Genomic DNA, 26,587 nt, shown 5'->3' with positions numbered 1-26,587 from the left:
GACCAGGACTCTGGTGGCCTGATTCATCTGAGACCTGCAGGCACTATGGCCAGACGTCCACCAGCTCATCTCTTGTCAGGCATCAGATGTGCAGTGATGGGCTGGGAAGTTTCTCCACAATGGCCCTGATGTGGCTGTGCACTGCAGTGCTGCCTCCCCAGGCCTGTGCCTGTGGCTCAGCCTGAGGGAGTAACTACAAACCCCAAACATCTCCATGTGTCTAGAAAATGGAGCTTGGCCATTTGCAGCCAAATTCCACCCCCCCTCTCCAGATCGCCATGCCTGGCTGGCTGTAGCAGTGGTCCCATATTTTACACTGTTCTGGTGTAGGAACTGTGCTCCTTCTCCAACCAGGGCCATGACCGTGACATATCCATGCCTTTGGTATTGCCCCCAAGCAGAGTTGCTGGCCTGACTGGAAATATCCCCAAGCTAATTTTAACCTGGGTAGTGGTGTATTTTTCAGGTCATTGGGGTGGGTGGTAGGCAGGGCTTGGACGGGTGTCCTGGGGACATGCCGCGTGCAGGGATGTGCACACACCGGTGTCTGCACAGACACTGGGACTCAGGGGAGGAATCCTGGGCATGGTCACAGGGGATCTGTTCCCTTCATCTCAGCACAAAACCAGACTGTGGATTAAGAGGAGACTTTAGTGTTCCCTCCCCTCCTCAATATAGCAAAACCTACACAGGACAGGACATTTATAGCTGCCCTCCCTTATTGGGAACTCTCTTGGGTTTCACTCCAGGGTGACACCTGGGAGCAAACTCCGGTGCTGCTGGAGGCAGCTGAGAGGAGGTTGCAGAGTCCTCCTGCCCTGCACAGCCCCAGGGTCCCTGCAGGCTGGGCCCAGCGTTGGGCAAGTTGAGGGCACGGTGGTGGTCCCAGGCACCCGGGGCACCTGCCTCATGCCTCTCAGAGCCATCTCATTTCTTTGTGAGCATCAGGGACAGGAGGTCTGGCGTCACATCACTGCTGTGCCATCTGTGCCATGAGACTCCAAAGACTGCCTGGTCCTTACCACATCCACGGGAGCTCAACAAGGAAGAAGATTCCCTCTTTTGGAGAGATGCCATATGGAAACTGGTGAACTTGCTCCAGGCTGTCCATCAGCTCCCCAGTTCCCGCATCTCCTTTTTTTCACTCCTGGCTTTACAATCTTTTTTCCATGAAGGAGATAAAGTGATTCTCAACAGGGCACTGAGAGCAAGGGTCTCTCCAGGGAGAGACTGAGCCAAAGGACAAAATGGCCAGGGAGATCCCAGTGGGGCAGGAATCCTCCCAGCATCATGGACCAGGGAAGGACATAAAGAAAGCTGCAGGCAGAGAGTCCCTGTCCCCAGGAAGACCCAGGCAAGGCTGAGGCTTGAGGTGCAGGAGCAGTGAGGTCACTGCTCAGCCAGGGCGCTGCAGGTTCCCTCCTGGCTGCCTCTAATTTTGGGACAGGAAGCTCAGACACTGTCGTGACATGTCATAGTCTGAAGACAAAAGAAGAGCCAAGGTGACTCAACACAAGGACAACCATCAGCCCAGCTGGAACAGGTCCCCCAAGGCTGAGGATACCACTGAGTGGTGGATGAGCCCATCCTTGTCCCAGGGCTCCTACTCCAGCACGAACAACTTAGATTGTTAAAAGTTCACCCATTAGGAAAGGGAAAGCAGAGCAAAGCTGGAGCTGGTGACCTCGCCAGGGCAGCTGAGCACAGCATGGCCATCCCAAGGCTGTTCCCACCAGTTCCTGCCAGCACAAGGTTGCCAGCCCATTCCCAGGATGCTCTGAGGAGCCCTGCCCCTCCACATCGGGACAAAACCAAACTGCAGGACAGAGAATTCCTCAGCAGGGGGTGATGGGTTCTTTTTTCCTCATTTACTCAGACCTTCTCATATAAGGATGCTAATGGTCAGGCCATTTGGGTGCAGTTTGGGTGGAAGCACAGGCATCCAGAGGAAAGCCTGGTGGAGCAGCCTTGTCTCTTGACTCCAGAACTGGGCTGTGTCACCATGTCATCATGTCAGCATGGTGGTGTCCAGCAGCAGTGTCCCCTTGGACACCGGCTGCTGGGGAAGGTGTGGTATGACCCTGTATCATGAGGTGAAAGGACCAAAGAGAAGGAGCATGTCTGAATGGTACCAGCAAAGTGCAGAGAACTGGTCCACCTCAGACACACCACCTTGACCAATCTCCAGCAAGCCTTAGCTGAACAATCAAGGCTGGGCAGCTACAGAAGAATGATTTTCTACCCTGTAATTTTCCCATCCCCTGGAATGGAGGACCCGGGTTTCATTTTATTTGATTATGATTGTCCTAGCTTGAATTCGAGTATAGGAAGTTCCTGCCTCTGTCCCAGGGAGGGATTTAAAGTAAAATTGGTACAAATATATAAGACTATGAACAGATGAAGGTGAAGATTAAGTCCTCCATGGTGAGCACTACTTTGTGACTCAGCCCAGACAGGCTCACAGTTCCGGATGTGCACTCCTGGGCCTCAAACAAATCCACATTGAACTGTGGGAGGCCTGGCCAAGGGATTGAATGGTTGCTCTTTTATTCAGCTTCAGCCCAGCCTTTTCTTCCACTCTTGCTATAGAGGGCTGAGCCTACCCAGCCTGGGTGGATCCCAGGACTCAGCACTGCTCTGCAGCAGGACCGACTGCCAAAACTGCATCTTGCACAAGACAAATATGTGGCAGGAGTCAAAAGAGCCAGAAGTGTTGTTGTGTGAAAGGTGGCAGTTTCCAGGGTTCATCCAACCCAGACACACACAGGGCCCCAGCACCATCACAGCATGACCTGCCCTGACCCCATGGGTTGCAGCACCTCTGGTGATAAAGGCATGACCAGGCTTGCACTTCTACTGGCCTGGGAATGGCTTAGGCAGGATTTAATTTTGATGTTAAAGAGCCCCTGAAAGCTGATTCAAATGGTAATCTTACTTTTGAAACACAGACTTGAGAGCAACTTGGGAACACACTTGAATAAAGCACCACTCACTGGGCACAACACTGGGCACTTCATGGCACCTGTTTGGAGGGGGCCACTTCAACCGAGGAGCAGGCAGAAGAGCCAGAGACGTGTGATCCAAACCCTGGAAAATCCAACTGTCCTGATTTATAGAAGCTATAAAGCCATACCGTCAGCAAAGCTCCTCGGGAGTATCAGTGTCTTGGGGGACTCTTGAGTGCCAAGGCTCCCAGGGGTCCTGGGTCCTTGTCCAGCCTGCTTGGAGTCAGAAGGGCTACAGGAAAAGCAAGCCTTGAGGCAGGGTCCGTTCCTTTCCTCCACACCATTGTGTGCCCTCTGGGCTAATGCACACTTGATGGAACTCACACTTCTGTCTGTGGAGAACAACTCCCCCATGGAGAACACCCTCCCCATGGAGAGCACGCTATCCTATGGAGCACATCACTCCCATATGGAGCACATCCCACCCCTGTGCAGTACACATCACCCCTATGGAGAGCACCCTACCACTATGGAGCACATCCTACTCCTACGGGCACAACCCCTCACTATGGCTTGTGGCGTGAGCTCCTTTGGGGTGAGGCTGGGGGACCCTGGAGGCAACAGCTGCTGCTGGGGAGGTGGGGAACGACGAGCCTCAGGGCATTGTGAAGGCCAGGGAGCAGGAAGGGCCAGCCGTGTCCCACCAGTGGAGGGGCACGGGGCAGCAGGGTGGGCAGGCTCCTTCTCTTGTCGTGGTGTTGAATGTTGAAGCTCGGTATCAGTCACTTCTGAGGAGACCCATCAGGACCCACTGTGGCCGGTGGCTGTTAATGGGGCAGCAGTGGTGTTCCCCCTCCCTCCTCCTGCAGTGCAGGCAGGGAGAGTGCAAACATTTGCCTGCTCCCACCGCCAGGCTCTGGCGGGGGTACCGGGGGTGGGGGGTGGCAGTGGCAGGGGATGACAGGGTGCTGCAGTGTCCAGTCCCACACCATCCTCTTGCCTCACAAACAGTGACCCCGGCTGCTGCACCCTAACCGGCAAGGTTACTCCATGCTGAGACACACACCCCAAAATCGCCTTGGGTCAAATTACTGGGCTCATCTCACCAGCTGCTATTTCCTTCTGTCCCCAAGCCAAGCGAGTAGCTTGTGGAAAACAAGGAGGTGTCAGTCCAGAGTATCCTGAGTCAGAGCGCCGCCGGGCTGGGATCACGGGGCCGCTCGTGGAGGGGGCTCAGCAGCGTCCCCAGCCAGGAGGGACACCCCGCCCCAGCTGCGAGATCACTCCCCCAAATATCTGCCTCCCTGGGCAGCCTTCCCGACCGGACACTGCTGCCTGGCCCAAAGCCGGCTTGCAGCCCTGTTTTTCAAAGTTGTTTTGGTGTCCCCTGGCAGAAAGCTGCTGGTGACCCAAATTCTAAATATAGAAGCGAGTCCATTTCTTATGTGACAAATGCAAAACCTCCGTCCCACGTTCATCTTTGGGAAATAGGTCTTTTTGTCAGAGAACTGCAAATGTAACACCCAGATTTCTTTCCAGTGAGGTCACCTCCTGGCTGTGGCCATTCCCAGAGGGTACTCACAGTATTTGCTCTAGGTAAATTCCTCCATGCTCCTTCACTGCTGGAAAGCCACACTCAGAGCCTCCGGCAAATCCCAAGCTCTTCATGGACCATCCTCATCTCAGGATCTGGACAGTTTCTCTGGGATGGAAGTGCATCATGAGGGCCAGCCTGCTGCCATCTCCCATGGCAGAGCAGCTGGGGAGCCAGGCCCCATCTCTTCTCCTCACCCTTGGGTGCTACATGGGTTGTGGGTATTTGTGGGTGGCACAAGGAAGTTTTATGGGGTTGTAGGGTGATGGTTGATCCATAGGTATATCATCAACCATCTGCTCTGCACTTCACTTAGATTACTGCCTCTCATGCAGGCCATGCAGCACAGAGCAGCTCCTCCCCACTGCACAGCACATCCCTGTCCCACAGGTGTCCTGGGAAGGAATTGTCCACAGCCTTGAAAAAATCACAGGTTCCCTGAATGCCTCACAACTCTTCTCCAGTGTGGACCAGAGGTCTCTGTGCCCACTGGGGGCTGGGAGCCAATGCAAAGCCCTGTGCTGGGAGCAGTGGGGTGCTGGCAGCAGTGGGGTCCCAACCACCAGGCAGCAAGTGACCAAAGTTGGTGACAACCTCCATTTATCACTCACCTGAGCCACACTGTATCCACACAGCCCTGCCTCTGGCAGGGGCTGAACCAAGTCCTTCACCTGAGTGTGTGTCTAGCTGGACACAGCTATATCTCCCTACCAGCATCCCTTTGATGCCAGCAGAGAGGAGAAGAGAAGAGGGAGGGGACATTGCTGTGGAGTCCTGTGGACCTGGGATGGAGACCACCTGAGCAAGCCAGGTCTCAGGCATCTCTGGGAGGGGCAAGGCAGTGGGGGAGAAGCTATGCTAAGCCTGTGCCTCATGGACCTTACTCTGGCCACCAAACCCCAGCAAGACACTGAGATTCCTCAGGGACAGATAGTCTTTCCCAGTTTAAGTGAGGAGCACACCTCTTGTCCCCAGTGCCACTACTCAAGGGACCAGAGAGGTTCCCAAGGAGATTGATGAGGATTTTTAATGATGTGAAACAGTGCATGTTGCATTTTCTTGATCTACAACACAGACAAACAACTTCAGGCAGGAACTTCCAGACAAATCCATTCCAAAGGACAAGTAGCATGGAAACAGCCATCTGAGGAGCTGAGGTGTGGCACATACAGACACCAGAGGTGTGTGTGGGTGATTGGTGGCACCTCCCAGTCCTCTTCACTGGGGCTGGGTGGGTGTCTGAGCACATCCCTGGGGCCCTGGAGTGGGTGCGCCAAGGGCTCTCAGTGGTATGGGGGAGGCTGGGACAGAATGGCTTGGGGAAGGAATGAGCAGCTTCTGCTCATTCATAAGGACCCTGAGATTAACTCAGTTGGTCAGAGCATGGTGCCAGTAACACCAAGGTGAGGTCTTGACCCTATATGGGCCATTCACTTCAGAGTTGGACTCGATGATCCTTTTGGGTCCCTTCCAGGTCAATATATTCTGTGATTCATTTCCCTGTTTTCTGCTGTTTGGCACAGAGCCTGTGTTGAAGGATTGTCTCTGTATACTGCACATGTACTTCATTAACTGCTCTTCCCAGCCCCAGCTAATGAGCAGCAAGCTCGCGGCGTGGCAGCAAGCCCTGTGGCTCACTCAGATTGTGGCCTTCAGGCACCTGGGAGCTGCTGAGCCAGCTGCTGACCCGTAGCCCCAGGACATGGCTGGGAAATGCTTGTTCAGGTGCTCAGCACTTACCTGGTGACTTCAGCATCACCAGGAGGAATGGCTGGGGCACAGCTCCCTGGCCTTGGGGAAAACTCATGTCAGGCATGCCAGGGGCAGCACTTGCTTGAGAGTCACCCAAAGGACCTGCAGGGAAACCAGAGTGGGCAGCTGGGGCTGGAGGGGTGCCCTGGGACCCCCTTCTCAGTCAATGCCAAATGCTGGAGACATGTTCTTGGAGGGCTTTGCAAAGATACAAACATTCTATTACTTCCTGATCTCTTATTTTTTAGAAGTTTCGGGTAGCTGGACCAAGATTTTTTTTTTTTAATTAAAGGAAAGGCAAATAGAGCTTGGAGCTAGGTAATCTTTTAGAGCCCTTGCAACGCAAACCATTCTATAATGAGCACCCTGCCTGCTTTGCATGCCATTTGTTGGATGAAATGAAGCACGTGCATTACACACTGGTCCTGCACTTTGCCAGAGGCTCTCAGTACTGCTTCTAAAACCTCCTGGATGAAGCAGAAGCCAGTGTGATCACCTTCCTATTTTCAGCAGTCACTCAAATTCACAGACTGCCTCCAGTTATGCACCTGAGCAGCAGAGCCCAAGGCACCTGCTGGGGTGGAGTTGTGCTGTGATACACAAGGCCCCAGGTAAGTCCCCATTACCTGCGGGCAGGTGAGGTGCAGTCAGCTGTTTGCTCATCCTCTCCAGGCACAGCCACCTCAGGCCTTGCAGCTCAACTCAGTGTGACTTTCCAGCAACCTGAGAGCCGTTCAGGAGTCAAAGCCAGGTCATGCCCTATGTCCCCACATCCTACCTCTGCATGTCACAGGGAAGGCACTCTAGTTTCCTTTCCCTTACTCAGTGTCAGCAGACACTGCTGTCCCTGGAGACAGAAGGAGGGGTCCCTCCAGGCTGTCCTTGCTATCCCCACGCACAGGCAGAAGACACAGTGACATGGACCCCAGCTCAGCACTGCAGGACTGTAGGCGCATGGGGCTGGGCCACCACGGCTTCCTGCCCATTGTTCCCTGTGCCAGCAAGATAAAAGTAGTTTCCTGCTGTCACACAGCACAGCTGTCACCCACTCCAGAGTCCTCAGCCACAGCCCCTGGCTGGGCACAGCAGGGCCTGGCAGCCACTGCGGATGGCCTCAGGCTGGTGAGAAGCCCCTTCCTCTGCCTCACCATCCGTGCAGCAGCTTTTCCAGCAATAAATCACTGGGGCTACACGCTGCCCTGTGAGGGGACTGCCACCCCCTTTTGGCAGTAGAAGACGAGGGCAGGGTGCAGCAGAGATGGAAGCATTTCCAGTTCCTGTAGGAATGGAGTCATCCCATTTAAACCTGTGCTTTAGGGCATATGCCAGCACAAATGGGGCAGTTTATCCTGGAACATGTTTCGCCCTAATGAGATTCATTCTGCTGCATTCATTTATGCCTTCCTCGGCAGGATTAAGGGTTAATTTTTACACTCCTGCTGCAGCCACCAGGAGCCATCTTGTAATCACTCCATGTGAAACCAGGACAAGTAGAAGCAGCGAAATGAACCTCCATGGGCAGCACAAGCTCTTGTCTTCAGGCAGGGACCAGGCTGGGGTTAAGTGTGGTTATGCTGTAACTTCTGGATGTCTCCTGCAGATTGTCCCCCGCTATGCCCAGCAACTTCAGCTCCTTGGGCATTAACTGAAACTGCCATGGCCAGCTCAAACTGTCCTCTGTGGACACCCCAAATGAGTGCATTTTCTGCTTAGGACTGTTTCAAGCTTCACGGGCTTCTGCTCCCCTCCTGACAAAGTGAGGTGGGAGCTCTGCAAGGGTGGCAGCTCTCCTCCCAGAATGACAGTTTACACTCTTCTGTAAGATCGTTCAATTACAGAAGACTAAATGTTTTTTTATTTGTGACCTCATGTTGAATAAGACACAATTAAATTCTACCTCTTGTGCATTTACAATGGGGAATTCTCACCTGTGATGCCACATGAGTCCTAACTGTTCTATGCATGACTCAGACACCCAAACTGCTCCATTAATGACTGTTTTAATAAATGTTCTATCTTTATACAGACAATATCCTGCCGTGTGACAAGCCTGGCATGATGTCGAACCAAACCTTGGTCCCACGGTCAGCCTGTGCTGAGGACAAAGGCAAACCTGGTGATGCCAAGGATCCTGAGGGGCTGTGACACTCCAGGGATGTTCCTGGTGTTCTTCACGCCCTGAGCCCCCTTTGTCTCGCAGGTGGGTAATGGTTGGGTGGCACATGCAGAGGTTTCAGCCCCAGCCCCCTCACTCGTATCACACCAAAGTTTCTCTTTGGATGAGGCCTCTGCAGCGCAGCAGTGAGCAGTCGGCAGTGAGCAGTCAGTGGGTGTCTCGGAAGCCTCAAGCCTCTGTCCCTTCCCTTCGGCAGGCGCCAGCACAGCCCCCCGCCCCCTTCCTGTCTCCCCCGCGTCCTCGGGGCGCTGCGGGCGGGACTGAACTCCATCGCTTTTTTTTTTTTTCAGTGGCTTCAGCTCTTACTTTTCGCCCATCTCCCTCCTCTGTTCCCGCTGTATCTCAGTGCCGGAGCTCCTCTCTTCCCTTGTACCAGCGGGGGTCTCAGCCCCTCCCCTCTACCCCAACACTACGGGGGGTCTCTAGCCTTTCGGTTTATCCCCCCCGTCCCCGGGAGCCTCCAGCCCCTCTCCGCTCCCTGTCCGGGGCTCTGCCGCCTCCTTGCCCCGTGGCACGGAGGCCCCCGAGGGCGCCGGCCTCGCCCACTCGCGTCCCCCCGAGACCCCGCTCCCCACCCGCGACCCCCGGGGCGGGCCCCGCCCTCCCTGCGCCCGCTCCCATTGGCTGCGGCGGAGGCGGGGCGGAGCCGCTTTGTGACGTCACGATCAGCTGTCGGAAGGTGCCGATTTGTGCGGGGGAGCGGCGCGCGCTCGGCAGAACCGCGGGGTCCGTACCGGCACCGGCACCGCACCGGCACCGCACCGGCACCGCACCGGCACCGCACCGGCACTACCTCAGCGCCTTCCGCCGCCTGGGACACGCAGAGCCGGTGAGTCTCCGCGGGACGCCGCCGGGGCCGCGCCGGGGCCGCGGGAATGGGATTGGCGGGCTGGCACGGCCCGAGCGGGGAGGGGTCGGGCGGGGGCCGTGGGGAAGGCCCGGGACCCCTCGGCTCCGGCCCCCCCGCGCCTGTTGTTTGTTTCTTCATCACCGGATTAAGATTGGCGGCCGTTCCCCGCTCCCATTGGCTGCGCCGCGGTGACGTCGCGGTATTTGCATATGACATTGAGACGTCACAGCTGCTCCCCCTTGTCCCGCCGTGACCCCGCGGGCCCGGGGGCGGGGGCGGCCCGTGGGGCTCGGCCGCGGTGGGCACGCGTGGGCCGCCCCCGTGTCCCCCCCGCGCCGGTCGCTGCTGTGGCTCCTCTCAGCCGGAAACGTGGATGTGTCTCCTCCCGTGATGTTTAGACGCTCTTCGGGTGCAAAACGTGGCGTTTTGGAAAAGGAATGTGAATAGATATAAATATAAGTATGTGTCAATATATGAAATATGTCATAGAATCACAGGATGAGTCGGGTTGGGGGTGACCTTAGAAATCATCTTGTTCCAACCCCCTGCAGGGGGGTGTCTGGCAGGGACACCTTCCTATACTATATATTACATACTGTATAAAATACAGCATGTATACTATATCAAATAAATCTGTGTAAAGAATGTAAGCAAATGTAAATCGCTAATATAGAAAAGTATTATCTATTTAACTTATTTCCAGCAAATCCTTGGTGTTTTGGATTTAGATTGCTCTGTCTTTAGATCTCGATTGTCTTTGTAAGTCCCACCAGTTTTAATGAGATTCAGATCTATGCTTTGATATTTTTGTTGAGTTTAGTTGTGCTGCCCAGGAAGGGACTGTGCATTGGAGGGAGAGGGTGCTGGCAGTTCCAGGCTGAAGTTTGTGCTATAGGGCAACTCCACCATGTCCCAGGATGCTGAACCCAGAAGTCCCTCAGGTACCAAACACAGCATGTCCTTCTGCTATTGCTGCTCAAAGGGCATCTCCGTTGGAGCAGCTCAAAAAAGTCATAAGTCCTGAAAGGGCAACTTTCCTCTCGGTTTCATGTCTCTCACCTCAGCCTGGCTAAGCCTGCCAGGCTCTGGAAACTAATCCTGCTCCCTTTTAAGGGGACTCATTGTGGAAAAACCTGGACTTTGTGGAGTGTAGAAACGGGTTTAAAAGGGTATTTTTGCTCTTGTAATTATTTTATGCATATACATATACATATTTGTGTAGAGGAGCTACAGCTCTGCTCAGAGCACCTGAGGAAAGAGACTGGCACCCTGGCATCCCAAAATAGTGGATTAAACTGTCTCCCTTGAGCCCAGCAATAGCCAATGCTGAGGCAGCACCAATGAGGGCTGAGCTGGGCAGGTGCCACATGCTGTTGCTTGTTTGGCCAAGGTTTTGCTGGGGTAGGAAGCCATCCCAGAAACCCTCCCAGAAACAGGTGTTGGGCTCTGGTACAGGACTGTGCTAGACCTCCTTTCCTAGCAGGCTTAATCTACAGAGTGCCAAGAATTATGTTGTTTTGCTCTAAAAAAACCTTTCCTCTCCTTTTATATTTCCTCCCCCCTAAATACCCCCTTCCCTGCCCCTCAAACAACAAACCTACAACAAAAGACAAAAGCTGTCTGCTGTAGCTCACTGTCACTGTTGGGAACACATTGCATCAAACTGCTGCTTATCTGGCTGAACAAAAAAGGAAAAATATAAAAGCTTTTCGCTAGATAATGCAATGGTAACACCTGCTTGTAATAAGACTGGAAAACCCTGTGACATAAGTTTATATCTAAGGGGTTTTTAGTGCTGACTGCACAGCGAGTCCTCTGGTGAGGGGGGCCCTGAGCGGGCTTGGGGGGAGCTGCTGGGGAGCTCAGGGTTCATGTGGTGTCCAAGTCCAGTGTGCCAGGTGTGTCAGCCTCTGTGATTTTTGGAGGCTCTAAGGGGGGGCTGCTCCCCTCCCAGTGTGCAGCTCCTCGGAATGCTTCACTCCTTGGGGTGCTGCACCCAGCACATCCCAGGGAGGAAAGTTCTAAAATTTCATAGCACAGCTCATGGGAAATCTAAAATTTCCTGGATCCTGCCAGCCACTGGCAGATTTTCCAGGACTGTGTGTGATTATATCAAACAGCACAAGGTCATGTTTGCCCTTGGGGTAAGGACCTTTCTGCAGTAGTGACACAAGAGCCCGTGTGGATGCAGAGACCAGCTCCGGGAAAAACATCTCCTCCTCATTCAGCAGGGTCCCTGTCCTTCAGGCAGGATGTGGAGGAGCATGTGGGAACTCAAGTCCCTGCTGAGACCCTGGACTGGCTGAGGAGAGCCCTTCCAGGTCCTGTCTTGGTCTGCCATTAATAAAAAGAGTGTCATGATGAAGAGTTGGGATTTTTCAAATTGCTCTCTGCCTTCCCCCCGCTACTCCCCTGATCTGCCATGGAAGAGGCTCTGGCTGTGACTCAGCCTCTGTTTTGCTGGAATCAGCTTGTCCGTGCCAGCAGCACCTTGGGGTGCAGCTCTGCCCCTGTGCCCAGGGCTTTTCCAAGGGAATCCCATCGGTGGGCCTACTGGCAAAGCACCGGGATCAGGTGGACCTGTAGCACAGTTATTGTGGGGCCAAATGCATTAATTCAGCCCTGCCAAACTGTCCCAGGCAGGTCCCTGCCAGCTCTGGTCCCTCCCTTGATGGGGGAGGTAGAGGACAGCACAGGGCTGATTCACTGACCATTTCTGGGGTGATGAGCAGGACTCCCCTGAGCTGCCCAGTTGCCGGATCCACTTCTGTGTTTTGTGTTTCTGTGCCAGGTTTAGGACTTCTGTATATCCAGCACAGCAGGCCTGTTAAATGCTTGTTTGATTTAGGTAAAATGAGTCGAAAATCCCATTTCCCAAGTGGGTTGGAGGAAGGCACCTGATTTGTACCTCTGCCTCCTGCCGGGATGACTGTGCGGGGTATTCTTAGCTGTGCCGAGGAAGGAGTGCTCCTGCTGCCTGTCATCAGCATCCCTCCCGCCGCCAAGTATTTATGGAAAGTTTCAGGGAGCCTGTTGCCATTTCCAAAGGGAGTTGCTGATGTTCTTGCAGACTGTGACTTTTGAGGGCTGCCAGTCCTGCAACGCTGCAGCTCCTGCCCCGGCAAGCTCCTGGCGCATCCTGGGGCTTTGCTGCCGAGCCTGTTCCCTGCTCTTAGCTCCTGGGGTTATTTGCAGCCATGGTGACTCAGAAAACTAATTATTGTGTTGAGGTTTCTGAAGGGGAAAAATAACTTGATGTGTTGTGGTTTCCTTACTTCCACTTTAAATTTAATATTTTTAATACCTTCTGGCTTGTTGTAAAAGGCTGTTGGACTTTCTGGAAGGAGTCTGATAAACATAATTCATTTAGAAACTCATCTGTCACCAAGAAGGTGACCCTGGTGGACTGTCCCCTTGTGTTGGCAGTGCCTGGAATGGGGTTGGCATACCAAGGAAGGGGGTTTGTGGAAGCCTGGGAAGGATGGCAGCTGTCCTATGATGGTGGCCCCAGCTCTGGCAGGGGACAGGATGTCAGTGTGGTTTCTGGGGCAGCTCAGCCCCAAGGATGTGGTACATAGGCGGTCCCTTTGTGTCTCAAGGGGGGAGATGTGGGATACACCTCCTCCACAGATGTGGGCACCTGCAGACACAGGGAAGCTGGAAAAAAGGACCTGAGAGGAGGAGAAGCATGTCCTGTTATAAACTGGTTTCGTGCGCACCACCTCTACCTGTAACAAGGCACAGATTCACTTCAGTCCCCTGTCAGGGACACAGTCCCTTCTGCACTGCACTTCCCATGGAGGCTGCCAGCCTTCCATGCCCTGATGTAAATCGGGCAAACATTTGCTGCAGGAAAGCAGAGGCTTTCCAAATACCTGGATAAACTTCAGGGCTTGATCTGCTACTGACTGCCCCAGCCAGAGAAGTGCTTGGTGGAACCTGTAGGGACAGAGGTGGCACGTGGCCATCTCATTGTCTGGGCAGGAGCTGGCCAAGGAGTCTCTTGCCTTGTGAAGGGCTGAGCAGGTCACCCTGAGCCCTCCACAATGATGGAGAAGCTTGGTGGCTGCCAGGGAGGGTCTGGAGCAGTTCGAGGCCAGGAGCTGCTCCCTTCTAGGGGGATGGGAGATTGCAGACTCACAGACTGGTTGGGGTTGGAAGGGACCTTACAGAGCATCTCATCCCACACCCCTGCCATGGGCAGGGACACCTTCCACTATCCCATGGTGCTCCAAGCCCTGCCCTGCCTGGCCTTGAACACTTCCAGGGATGGGGCAGCCACAGCTTCTCTGGGCACCCTGTGCCAGGGCCTCCCCACCCTCACAGCCAAGAATTCCTTCCCAGTATCCCATCTAACCCTGCCCTCTGCCAGTAGGAAGCCATTCCCCTTGTTCTGGCATTCCATCTCTTGTTCCCAGTCCTTCTTCAGCTCTCCTGGAGCCCCTTTAGGCACTGGGAGGGGCTCTGAGGTCTCCCTGGAGCCTTCTCCAAGTGAACATCCCCAGCTATCCCAGCCTGTCCCAGTGCTGAGGGGCTCCAGACCTGGTAGCATCTTTGTGGCCACCTCTGGACACACTCCAGCAGCTCCACATCCTTCTTATGCTGGGTGCCCAGAGCTGGAGGCAGCTCTGCAGGTGGGGTCCCATCTGAGTGGGCAGAGGGGCAGAATCCCCCCAGCACAGGATTGGTTTCTGGGCTGCCAGTGCCCACGGCCAGCTCACATCCCATTTGTACCCACCAGTACCCCAAGTCCTTCTCCCAGGGCTGCTCTCAACCCACCCAGCCCCCAGCCTGTGCTGCTGCTGGGGCTGCCCTGACCCAGGTGCAGGACCTTGCACTTGGCCTGGTGGAACTTCATGAGGTTCATATGAGCCCACTGCTCCAGCCTGCCCAGGGCCCTCTGGATGCCCAATCCCTTCTGTCTGCTGAATTGACTGTTCCACACAGTTCAGTGTCATCCACGAACCTGCTGAGAGTTTTGGAGATGAGAGCTTCATCCTGCTGCTTTAACCTGAATTTTTCAGAGGAGACAGGCTAAAGTGAGGGAGAGGGTTAATGCTAATTTTTGCTTTTGCCTGCATTTTGGTTTTGCTCCTGCCTTCACCGTGCAGGTTTGATCTTGAAGGCTTTGCAATGAGCCTCCTGCAGCTCCCTGGGCTCCACCATGCATGGGGCTGATCCTGCCACTGTAGCCCACTCATGGCACAGACTCTCTTGCACCAGGAAGGGGGTCAGGGCTACCCCATGTTCCCTGGCTTGGGGAGGGTAATAGCTGGAGACTTACTTGAATTCTTTGGCAAATGATCTTTTAAAATAATCCATTTCAAGTTTTGCTCTTAGGGGAGCTTTTAACTCCCGCTTCCTCCAGAGCTATGGCAGCTGCTTGTGAACCCCTATGCCTTCACTTAAGAAGTGAAATTTGCGAGAGGGGACAATGGAAAATAATAGTGCCTGTTGTGTCTTCAGGAAAGACAGATTACCTCTGGGTTGGGGTGGGTACCTGGGGAGCCCAGGCACCTTACTCCCCTCGCCTGCATTCTGCGATTTTCTGCGGACCAGTCCCTAAGCAGGCACGTGCTCTGAGCTGTTGCTTGGGAATCAGCTTTCCTACTGTCCTGGGAAAGTTTTCAGCATGATTTAATGAAGGAAAACTAACAGGTTTTGACCTCATCATTGGTCACTTGACTCTGAGCTTGCTCTGGAGGATGAGCCCCTTGTAGGGGGGCTCTCAAAGCCAAGCCTGCAGAGCATGGGAAGCACTCACTGCAGTGAGACATTCCAGGTGGGCTTTGCTTAGGCAACAGGGAAAATCCCTGCCTGACTCAGCCCCTGGCCTGTGGTAGCTGCTTGAGTGCTTTTCTGGATGACCTTCCCCTGGCAGCCAGATTGGAGCCACTGTCTTCCCCCGTCCCTGTGTGCCAGATCTTGTCCCCAGCTCTGCTGTTGGGTGACATCCATGTCTAGGCAGGGTGAATGAATGACAATTGCATGAGATAAGTCAAGAGAATTGACAATGTCCTCTCAGTGTGGTGGGCTTGGGGCACAGCACAGGAGACCCCGCTGTCCCCAGCCCCATTGTGTCATCCTGAGGACCTGCCCAGTGACACTGAGGTCAGCTTTGGCAGCCTGGCAATGCCCCAGCTCAATAAACCCATGAACCCACTCCTAGCCTCACACTGAGCCAGGGTCATGGTGGCCTCGGGGGACTGGCCCCTGTGATCCCTGTACCTGCCACGAGCTGCCCCAGTCCCTCCTGCCAGGGCTCCTGGGGAGGAGCAAATAGTGGAGACTGGGACATCACCAGCAAGGACTGGGAGCTGTGGAGTTTGTCACAATTAGATATTTAATAAACTTCTTTAAAAATAATATTCATGTCAAAAGATATTTGCTGAATAGGCAGTGCTCAGGCAGGTGCCAGGTTTCCAGTGTGAGCTGGCAGGATGAAGCTGTGGCTGTGTGCCACAGCCCTCGGGGCTGGCCAGGGTGGCATTTGCCAACCTGGCCCAGTGGGGATGGATGCACATGGACATCCTGTGGGAGAGAACTCTCTCCGTGCTGGGCACAGGAGTCCATTCAAAGCTCAGCTGGGCACTAGCTTTGTTTCCCTAACTTATATTTTTTATGCCTTAATGATCCAGGTAAAGGGGGTGTCTGGCTGATTTAATTGATAGCACTGGAGGGTAACAGAACGGCTGTGGTGGTTGTGGGGTCAGAGAAACAACTCTGTCATGTCTCAGTGCCCAAACCCTCCCTGCTCAGTGCCTCCAGGGACTCTCTTAGGACACAGAGCAGGGAGTTCTCCCTGACCTCCTGTTCTCCCTGGTGAGAGAGAGCTGGGTGTTGCAGGACTGCTTCATGCTCCATCATTTCCTTCTACATCTGGGAGTGTCAGAGATCAGAGCCTCTGAGGTCCAGGGGATCCCATCCAGGGGGAAGGCTTGTTTGATTTCTCATTTTCTGCATTGTAGAACAGTTATTGTTGCTCCCATGACACCTGCAAAAGCACTGCCATCCCATAGTGATGAATTAAAAAGTGCCTGAGCCCCTGCAGTGCCCAGGCCAGCCACCTTCCCAGGGTGCTGGGACTGGGGAAGCCACTTCATGGGGCGGCAGGGCTGAGCTAGAACTTGACCTGCTGGAGGACTGGGCTGTGTATGGACAGGTGGTGCCTGCCATACCCTTCCCATTCCACACTGCCTAGAGAAGATGGAGTTTCCCCTGGGTGGAGGATCACTCAAGCTCCATGGCCCCTTGGTCGACAGGGCGCTGAACTGGGGCTTTGCCATGAAAAGGGGATTTACACTTTAAATGCATCCACATCAGTGTTCCAAGCACAGCAGCACCCAGCTGTCCCCTCTCACTGCACTGAGCTCCTGATAGCATTTTATGGCCTTTTAATGTCCTTTTTATGTCTCTGGACCAAGAGGCACACAGATAACACTCTGCACCTTTTGGCTGCCATTCCTGGCCTCGCCAGGCAGTCACTAATGAAATGAATGAGTATTAACCTCCTCCCACACTGGAGGGAATCTGCTTTCCCAGGAATAAAGCAGTGATGAACTGAGCAGAGGTGAAGCAGAGACCCACAAAGGGCTGGGATGAGAGTCTGGATGTGAACAACAATGTGTGCTAGCAGTCCAGAGAGCCAGCAGCACCCTGGGCTTGTCCCCACAGTGTGGGCAGCAGATGGGGGGGATTCTGCCCCTCTGCCCGCTCAGGTGAGACCCCACCTGCAGAGCTGCCTCCAACCCTGGGGATCCAACATAAGAAGGATGTGGAGCTGCTGGAATGAGTCCAGGTGTAGCCACAAAGATGTTCCAAGGCCTGGAGCCCCTCAGCTCTGGAGCCTGAATGGGAGAGCTGTGGGTATTCACCTGGAGAAGTGGATCCAGGGAGACCTTAGAGCTCTTTCCAGTGCCTAAAAAGGCTCCAAGAGATCTAGAAAGGGACTTTGGAAAATGGACTGGACAGAGAGGACACAGGGAATGGCTTCCCACTGGCAGAGGGTAGGGTTGGATGGGATATTGGGAAGGAATTGTTCCCTGGGAGGGTGGGGAGGCCCTGGCGCAGTGCCCAAAGAAGCTGTGGCTGCCCCATCCCTGGAAGTGTTCAAGGCCAGGTTGGACAGGGCTTGGAGCAGCCTGGGACAGTGGAAGGTGTCCCTGCCCATGGCAGGGGTGTGGAATGAGATGAGCCTTTAAGGTCCCTCCCAATCCAAACCAGTCTGTGACAATGCTGTCCTTGCCCTGCCTGCTGTGAGGAACTTGGCATGTTTGCCTGACTTAGGGTCAGTGTCTGCTCTGTCCCTGCCAGCTCCTGGGGATGGATCTCCTGGGACACCCCACCCATGAGGATGGGGACACAATGTGGGGCTTGATGCGGGGGGGGCTGCAGGGCACAGGCACCCAGCCCTTCACTGTTGCTTTCAGATACAACACCAGCTGGGACAGCCCATGGCACAGATCTGAGCTGTGGAATTGCATTTTATGGAAATGGTTTGCTCTGGCTCACCCCTGGAACGTGTATGGTTTATCCCAAGTCTGTAACCGCGATCTGTCCACGCCCACTTTGAATCCCTCTGTTCAGGGTGCAAACGGAGAGGGCGTGCTCTCTGCCCTGGAAGCCTCGGGAGGCTCTGCTCCTCTCCCTTTCCCTCTCCCTTTCCCTCTCCCTCACTAACCATGTTACCTTCTTGGGGCCGAACTCCAAATAAATCCTCGTCTCATCAGCACCTCACCAGCCGTCTAGAGTCTCCTTGCCTGCCAGCATGCGAATACCAACGAACCAAGAGCCCGGGGGGCTCCCGGGGAACCCTCCCTCGGGACAACCCCTCAAATCTAAACCACAACACTGAGCCACCTTTTTGCTGTCCCCTTGAGCCCCTCTGAGTCCCTCGGATGCACAAGGGCCACACTGCCAGCCTGTTTTAATGTGCTGTTCCTTCTTCTCTCCCTTTTACAGGCCTTTGCACTGAAGCCAAGTGAAGAACCTCACAACTGCACTGCACACCACTTAGCTCTGATTTCTCTGGCAGCCAAACATCTCTGTCACTGAGACCTCGAGGGCTCTTTTTCCCCTCTCTGCCCATCTCTCCTGTGTCTGTGCCTGGAAGCTGGTGCCCAGCAGTAGCTCTATCTCCCCGTCCATCCTGCTGGACTGCTCCCCACCATGTTTCAGCGTCTCACCAGCCTCTTCTTCAGTGACAGCAACACGCCAGAGGGCCTGGAGGAGCCCAAACCCTTTGTCGAGGAAGAGGAGGAGGAGGATGGCTGGCTCATAATTGATCTTGCAGGTGAGGAAAGCAACAGTACTGATTTCCCACAGCCTTTGCTGCACCTTGTCTCTCCAGAGCTGGGCAAACCCTTGAGATGTCAGCAGATGAGTTTACACCACATGGGAGCAGCTCTACCCTTCATTTTTTCTCCCCTGGTCCCCGTGCTCTGCCCATAGTTCCCAGGCCTGTGGTCACTGCAGCAGCCCCTGATCTGCTCCTCCTTTTTCCCTTTCCTCTTCCAGTGACGGTTCTGAGCTTTCTGCCAGTGTGGGAGCAGCAACAGCATTTCCAGCTGGGGTTGCTGCTGCCCAGAAACCTCCAGGTGCCTCCATGCCAGGAGGGGACCCTGGCAAGGCACCAGCCAGGGAGATCACCCAGAGTTTTGGTGTGATCCTGCCCACAGGGGGTCGGTGGGGTGGGGACCCAGCCCTGGCAGGCCCTGCCACCGGCTGTGGCACTGCCATGGCCTCAGCTGAGCTGTGCCATGGACAGCACTTTTCCAGGAAGAGCCAAGCTCAGCTGCTCCCTGCCCTGCCCCTGCTGAGAGCAAACCAGGAGCCTGTTCCCCTGGGAGACCCCACTCCTGGGGTGCTGGTGGGGGAGTGGGGTTGTCCCCATGTGAGGGCAGGTGGCAGTGGTGCCTGCCTGTCCCAGCTGGGATCTGGCCATGTTTGGATCATTTGAGAGGAGTAAATCTCAGCTCCATGGGGGTTATCTTCCCAAATTATTCCCACTGCCCATGCCAAGCACAAGGGATGTTTGGCACCAGGTGCCTGTACCTAGAGAGCCCACAGAGCTCCCCATTTCCAGAGCCATCCAGAGCCCTGTTGGACACCAACCAGGCAGACTGAATTCCTCCTGTGCAGGTCTTCTCCAGCTCTGTTCAGACCTTCAGAGTTTCTGTTGTAGATTGATGACTCAGCCAATTGTAATGATATTTTTATGACATTTCCATGCAAATCCAGCAGAATTCAGAGACAAACCCTCCTGCCTGCGCAGGAGCTCCTGATGGCTGTGCTCTGCTTTTGTAGCTCCGGGTTGGTTGTGATGCCCCAGCTTAGGAGACCACAGATGTACCCTGCAGGTTTAGGAGACGGGTTTTGTCCTCCCTCTTGCAGGCAGCACGTCTCTGAACAGATGTTCCCTGCCAGTTCCCCATGCTTGTTTTTGTGATTTGAGTTGTTTGTTAGGGTTTTTCCCCATATGCAGTGACTTGGATAGGCAACCAGAGCAGGGACAAGACTGGGATGAGGGACAGGGCCAGCCCCAGGCCTGGTGGAAGCACTGTGGGGAGCTGCTGGAGGTGATGGGTGGTGTGGCCATGGGCAGCTGTGGAGGTTTCTCAGTCCTCTGGGCATTCAGGTGACTGTCCAGGGAGGGTCATGGCAGTGCCATGGCAGGAGGTTCTTGCAAGGAGGTCCCTGGAGCAGTGGCCTTGAGCTGCCACGTGTCGGGGCCAGCTGCAGCAGCTGCTGAGAGCCTAAAGCATGCCAGGGGGAGCCAGGAGCTTCCCCAGCCAGAGAAACGCTGTGCCCTGATCCCTCGGTCAAGGCTGCAGATGGCTCAGAGTGGACCAGGGCTTGACTCTGGCACAAAACACTTCCGTGTTTTTCCAGTGAAATGCCTCGGCTCTTGGTGCAGTGCTGGCTTCCAGCAATGTCTGCCTGTGAATGCCACCCCACTCAGCTGCAGTCTGTTCCCACAGCAGTCCCTGAGCAGTGGGAGACAGATTCTTTCAGCCCTATTTCCGGTGCTTGAGTTATACCAAACACTACAAGAACCAAACCTGGAGACTCCAGCCCCATCCTCCCCCTTGGAGCTGTGGTGGCCGGCAGCAGCTCCCAGCCTGGCTCCCTCCCAGCAGCAAAGAGGCAACCTAGAGAGCCTCTGGATTCAGCCTCTGCCAGCCTGGTCATTGACCACTGTTGAAAATGCACCCGAATTACTCAGACCTTCCTGGAACGTTTCTGATGCTACTCTCACCCCCTTGCTTAGCCTGGCCATGCTCAGCACCTAGGGAGAGAGCAAAGAGCATTTCCCAGGATGTGGCTGCATCAGGGAGGTACTTGGGATCCCAAAATATTGCTCTGTGACATTAAAATCCACCTTGGCAAAGGATGGGCACAGGGTAGTCCCTTGCTCCCTGAGCCCAGAGCCCACGGCTGTGGGACCGGCCAGGCTTGGTGTCTCCAGGCTGACAAACAATCTGCAGCCCAGCATGTCAACAGCTATTAATAGGCTGATATCCTCTGACCTGGAGAAAGACGTTCTCGTGTTTGCAAGGCCAACTGTGGCCTGTCCTAAGCCCTGGGCTGGGGCATCAGCTGCAGGAAGAGCTGGGAAAGCACCGAGCCTGGAATACCCAGACCCATGCTCTGTGTTTCTCCACACACGAACAGATTCATGTGTGCTTCCTCCTGCTCCCTCACCCAGCTGCAGGGTCCATACAGTACTGCACTGCTCCCCCCTCACCCGTTCCCTCAAATCCCCCTGATGAGTCTGAGAATGGGTGTGGGCATCCCCGCATTTGGTGCATGCTCCCTTCCCACTACAGCACCAGTAATTCCTAGAAAAGCACCGGCCCCAAGTGCTGTTGCCAGATAGAGATGAGGAAGGGAAGGCATGGGAGGCTGGGGGCGGGGGGGTGTCAGCTTCTGGATCAGCCACTCAAAATTTGGCCTCTAACAGGCTGGAGTTGAAGGCACAGTGAAAAACCTTTGCTGAAGAATTTATTCCCTTGATTTCTTCCAGAGAAAAGGTGTGGACTGTTTTTCTGCTCTGTGTGTGCTTGGTTTCCATGTTTGCGGAGTGCTGGGTGGTGTTTGTGAGCCCAGGCGTGTCGGCGTTCCCCGGGCGCGGCACGGCCTGGCCCGGCTCAGGCGCCATCGGAACGGGGACAGCAGCGTTTTTCCCTGCCTGAGCTTATTCTCTCCTTTTGACAAGGAAAAAACCCCATTGCCGCAGTGAGCCCTGCTGGTCCCCCAGCTCTGTGGCTCAGCTTGTCCGTGCAGAGCCGTTTCCATGCCCAGCCGGGTCCCCGGAGCGGGCGGCTCCGGGCGGGGCGCGGCGCCGGGCCCGCGGGTAGCGGTGTGGTGGCGGTGGGTGTCTCTCGCACTAACGATGCCCCTTTCTCTCCCCCTCCCTCCCCACTGTACATGGTATGTGTGTGTGTCCCCGCTGCGCCCCGCATGGCTCTGCACCCCTGCCCCAGGCAGCCGTGCCCGCCCCGGCCCCGCCCGGCGCCCGGGTGCTGGCGGTACCGGGCGCTTGGCGCGACCCCGCCCGACACCCCCCGGTCCGCCACCGCCGCCGGCCGCTTCCCCGGCTCCGGCCGGTCCCTGCTTGATGGACGAGAGTTGGTTTGTCACCCCTCCCCCCTGTTTTACTGCAGAGGAGCCCGGCCCCGACGGCGTGGGGAGCAGCCCCATGGAGGACCTGCTCATCGAGCACCCCAGCATGTCCGTCTACGTCACCAGCACCCTCGAGGTGGATGGGGAGGGCCCCGAGGACGATGCTGCAGAGTGAGTGCACCTTGATGGTGTTTGGAGGGCCAGCAGCCCTAGCACCCACTGAGGGACCAGGAGTGGATGGTCAGTCCTGCCATCCCAAATCCCCACCCACACCCAGGAATGTTTCACCCATGGACAATTCATGAGGCAGTGTCGTCACGCCCACCTCAGGGAACACCCTGCATATCTGGCAGGGTGCCCCAGCTGGCACCATGCATCGCTGGCAGCCCTTGTGTCCCAAAATCCTCTGGTAAGGGGTCTCAGTAGCATATTCAGATGGCCATGGCTGCAGGACACGAGCTTGGCACTGGGCTGTGTTCATCTCCCCTGCTCTTAGCCCCTCCTAGCACAGCCACCCATGTCAAGGCCACTCCTGCCAATGCTGCCCTTGCCAGTGCCACCTGTCCAGGGGAGGTTTTCCAGGCAGGGCTTACACCGGCGTTTGCACAGGTATGGCCCAAGCACAGCAAACCCAGTGGGACAGGGTGGCCTTTGGGCACAGTGGCCCCCTGAAGACCCCTAGATCCCCCAGGCTGCAGCCCCCCTCAGTCCCCAACCTGGCCCCAGACTGGCCCAGCACAGGGGTATCCCACAGCTGTGGGGAGTGGGACACCACAGCTTCTCCTTGCCTCAAACCCCAGCTTAGTGGTGGGGAAATTAAACAGAAATGTCCCAAATGGGTCCTTTGCCCCCCCCACGCCTGTGGGCTGGAGCCCTCCACACCCATTCCTGCTCTCCACTGCCCGGCAGCCCTCAGGGAAAACCTGGGGCATGGCCATGCGTGGCCTGACAAGTCCTGGCTGCCACCATGCCATGGGATCCCTGCTGTCCCCCCAGTCCCACCCTCCAACACCTCCCCTGGAGCCCCTCAGTGGGGCAGAGGAGGAGTAAGAATTTGGGCTGAGCTTTGGGGTGCTCCAGGCCAGGAGACACTGTTCCAGGTTAGGGGACAACATTCCAATTAGAGGACAGCATTCCTAGTTGGGAGGTGCTATTCTTGGCAATGGAACTCCATTTCTGATTAGATGACACTGACCTGGCTGGTGGATACCATTCCTGTCCAGGTGACACCATTCCTTCAGGACTCCTCTCTTTCCAAAGTCTCCCTGAGCGACAGCTTGATGTCTGGAGCTTCAGGTGCTCCTCAATGCTGGAGGGGACAGAGAGAACTAGAAGAGAACCTGAGACCAAGCAAAGCTCCAAAGGGGTCACGGTGGGATGGAGACAGGCCAGGCTCAAGGATTTAAGTGTGGGGTTCCCGGTGGTGGTTGGATTTTTTCGGGTGTCCCAGAGCCTGCGTCGCTGGAGCATCCCTCCCCTGGGCGGGCAGTTGGGGCAGGAGAGCCGTGCCGGGGCGCGGTGCCCTCTGTCCCCGGGCTGCCGGGGAGGGCGGTGCTGTGGCGCTGACCCCGCTGTCTCCGCAGGGTCGCGCCGGAGCCGCGGCCGGAGCTGCCGGTGCCGCCGCACGGCCGGGCGCTGGCGGTGAAGGCGGCGGCGCTGGACAAGGCGGGGCAGGCGCAGCGGGCGCAGCGGGCCAAGCAGCTGGCGGAGCGGCACCGCCTGGCCCAGAAGGCGCTGCAGCGGCAGAACCGGGCCCGGCAGCGCCCGCCCCGCCGCGCCAAGCAGCTCCCGGGGGCCTTCGTCCACCAGCCCTGCCAGCGCCACTGCAACTACTGACCTCGCTCCGCCGCCCGGGCCCCCGGCCGGCCCCGGCCCCGGGAGTGCGGCCCCCACGGACACCGGGGACACGGCGGCGGCTTCACTCCACACCTCGCGCCCGCACTCCTCATCTTCCTCCTGTAGCCCTCACTGCGCCCCTCACCCTCGATGCCGTCTGGGCCACGACCCCTGGAGCCGCCGGCATGGAGGGCCACGCCACCCCCACCCCACAGCCTCGACAGCCTTCACGTGGGAAATCGGTATTCCCTGTGAAATCACCAGTTCCTGAAATCCACCTGTTCCCGGCGAAACCTGTTTGTCCTGATAAGCCTGTGACATCAGTGCCTTTCCTCACATCATGACTCCATGTACAGCCTGGCTGGGATGTCACAGAGACACCGAGCAGGAGTGACAAGAGCAATTAAGCCACAAGATTTGGGATTTTTAGGAAAATCTCATCAATGACACTAAATAATGCTTCCACCCTGCAAAACCAGCAAATACTCTACTCCCTCTTTGATTTATTAGCTACATTTTACCATGCTAAGATAACCCCCCACTGCCAGTCCTGAAGGGGCTTGTGGTTGAAAGAGCTGGTGGAATCTCCATGGCTGGGTCAGCCAGGTGGCTCCTGGTGCCTCATGGTGTTTTTTTTTTAAATCAACCTTAAAAAGAATCTCAGGAATCAAAACACCGTCCCAGCGCCGCACCGGAGCCCTTGGCTACTGTGCCAGGAAGGGTGGCCATCCTGGGGTGGCATCACCATGGCTGGTGGTCCCATCTGAGTGAGCCCCTTCCTCCTGGAGCCAGTCACCTGCCACACCTGTATCCCTGTGGATACGCCTGTATATGTGTGTGTATATATTTCTCTCTGTACCTTTATACTCAGAAGAGGCACTGGCAGGCTGAGGAGCATTGTCTGCCTGGTGTCAGTCCCTGGAGGGGAGCGGAGGCAGGGATCTGCACAGCTTCCCTGAGGTGGCCAAAGCACGTCCATGGTGGTGTTGAAGAGAAGCTGAAGAGGAGGCCAGAGGGAAGAGGCTGAAGTAAGGACAAAGATGGATCAGGGAGCCACTGCAATGTGTCAGGATGGGGCAGGCCTGAGTGAGAGGATTGCTCTAACAGGAGCTGTAACAGAAGCATCTTTTTTCCCACTAAAAATGGCATCCTTTCCCACGAAGGGCCAAATTCCACTGCTAGACAATGCTAATTTTTAATGCAAATCCCTCCTCTCTCCGTGATGGACTCCTTCTGCCTTTGGAAGAACATGGTCCAGGCTTTTCACTGACTCCAGCATCAGCTGAGACAGCTCCAAATCCAGCAGAAATTTGCTGATCTGCCCCCAGTTTGCTCCTTTTAGGAACTGGTTTTGCACCCTGTGCCCTGGGAAAGCGTCTTGCTCATGACCAGCTCACAGCCTGGATTCCCACCCTCTGAGACAAGAAATACCCCCACAACACTCCAGAAAATTCTGATTTCACCATAGGTTCTTCCACTCATCGTGTTGCATCCTTTAATATCAGCCAGAGACCTCAGCTGAAGGAATTGTGGTGAGCCCAAGCTGAGACAGCTGATAGTTTATAATTTTTTAAATGAGATTAAAGCCAAAATGAACTTTCTTAGTAGCAACAGCCCCTAGCTCCAGGCCAGGGAGCCTGAACTGCAGTACCTAGCTGCTGCTGCTCACCTGAAGCATTTCCCCTTCTCTCCACTGCCTTGGCATTCCCAAAAGCACAGAGCTGGGAACTCCGAGCCCTTGGCATTGCCCTGCCCTCCTTGGGCCCCACCACAGCCTCTGTCCCTCACCAAGCCTGAGACCACCCTGAGATCACCCTGTTCTGTCTCTGGTGTATTCTTGGTGAAGAGACTGACATCTCCTGACTCCAGGGCAGTGTTTACACCCTTTGACTTCCTGGGCTTCACACTCAATGCCTTTATCTCCCCCTGCAGTGATGCCTGGGATGGACTGGGAGCAGGGATGTGCAGGGACACTGGCACAGGTGCTGTGACAGCAGGCAGGGCTGAGCCTGAGCTCCAGGTGTCTGATGAGGTGCTGCCTTCCCGTTCTGCTCCTCCCGTGCCACTGGATGAGCCACTCCTTGGCCCTGGGCAGCAGCATTGGAGGAAGCATTTTCTCTCCAGCCCCAACACACGTCAAGAAGTGGAGAAGCCAAGCACTGTCCAGCCCCCGGCTTGGTCTCCACTACAAATTCTCCTGCACATCTGAGTTGCTTCCAGTCCCTCTGGAGCACTCCTGATATCAGAGGCTGGCTGTGACCCCACTGCCCCCTCTGCAGCTCCTAGAGGAGCAGGCTTGGGGGAGCAGTGGCCCCAAGGCAGATCCTGACATGTGCTCTCCTGTGCCTGCCCAGCTGCTGGAAATGGTAACCCAGGAGAAATCCCTTACAGAAATCCTCCTGTGGCCCCTTCTCATGTGCTGTGAGCCAGAAGCCCTTGGCCGTGTTCCTGGGGGCTTGTCTCAGCCTGGTACTGCCACCAGCACCAGCCCCCAGTGCCCGTTTCAAACGGGTGATCTTCTTCCCCCATCCTGGTTTTCAGAAGCAAATTCGAACTCTTTCTGTGCCAGTCTGAGATGTCTCTCATCACTCCATGCCCAGCCAGCACAGGAGTTGCAGCAGAACTATTATCACATTTTATATCCAGAGTATGTTTATAAAGCATTAATAAATTATTAATAATGTTTTCATGAAGAGGTTAATCCAGACCTTGAGCCTCTGGCAGGTCAGCAGAGTGGACAAACCACAGCAAATGAGCTCTTGCAAGTCCCCTCTGTTGTTTGCACTCTTGCCATGTATTAACACCTGACA

The 26,587-nt window shown here is 55.6% G+C and overlaps 1 protein-coding gene across 2 annotated transcripts; it reads left to right on the top strand.

Annotated features, from left to right (window-relative positions):
• The first annotated feature begins 9,127 nt into the window (after positions 1 to 9,127).
• Positions 9,128 to 26,105, top strand: TP53INP2 (tumor protein p53 inducible nuclear protein 2). 2 transcript variants are annotated; one of them, XM_063404751.1, is made up of 4 exons: positions 9,128 to 9,296; positions 18,279 to 18,609; positions 21,803 to 22,112; positions 23,525 to 26,105. In XM_063404751.1, exons 2-4 carry the CDS (start codon positions 18,486 to 18,488, stop codon positions 23,775 to 23,777), a joined length of 687 nt encoding a protein of 228 aa, XP_063260821.1. In that variant the 5' UTR covers positions 9,128 to 9,296; positions 18,279 to 18,485; the 3' UTR covers positions 23,778 to 26,105. The 2 variants fall into 2 exon arrangements, with proteins under 2 accessions (XP_063260821.1, XP_063260822.1); XM_063404752.1 differs by having other exon boundaries at positions 9,136 to 9,296; positions 21,983 to 22,112.
• Positions 26,106 to 26,587: the final 482 nt, after the last annotated feature.

The sequence above is a fragment of the Prinia subflava genome, chromosome 8 (assembly GCF_021018805.1).
Source record: "Prinia subflava isolate CZ2003 ecotype Zambia chromosome 8, Cam_Psub_1.2, whole genome shotgun sequence".
Classification (NCBI taxonomy): Eukaryota; Metazoa; Chordata; class Aves; order Passeriformes; family Cisticolidae; genus Prinia; species Prinia subflava.
The sequence above is the reverse complement of the archived record's forward strand: the minus strand, read 5'-3'. Positions and strand labels throughout refer to the sequence as shown.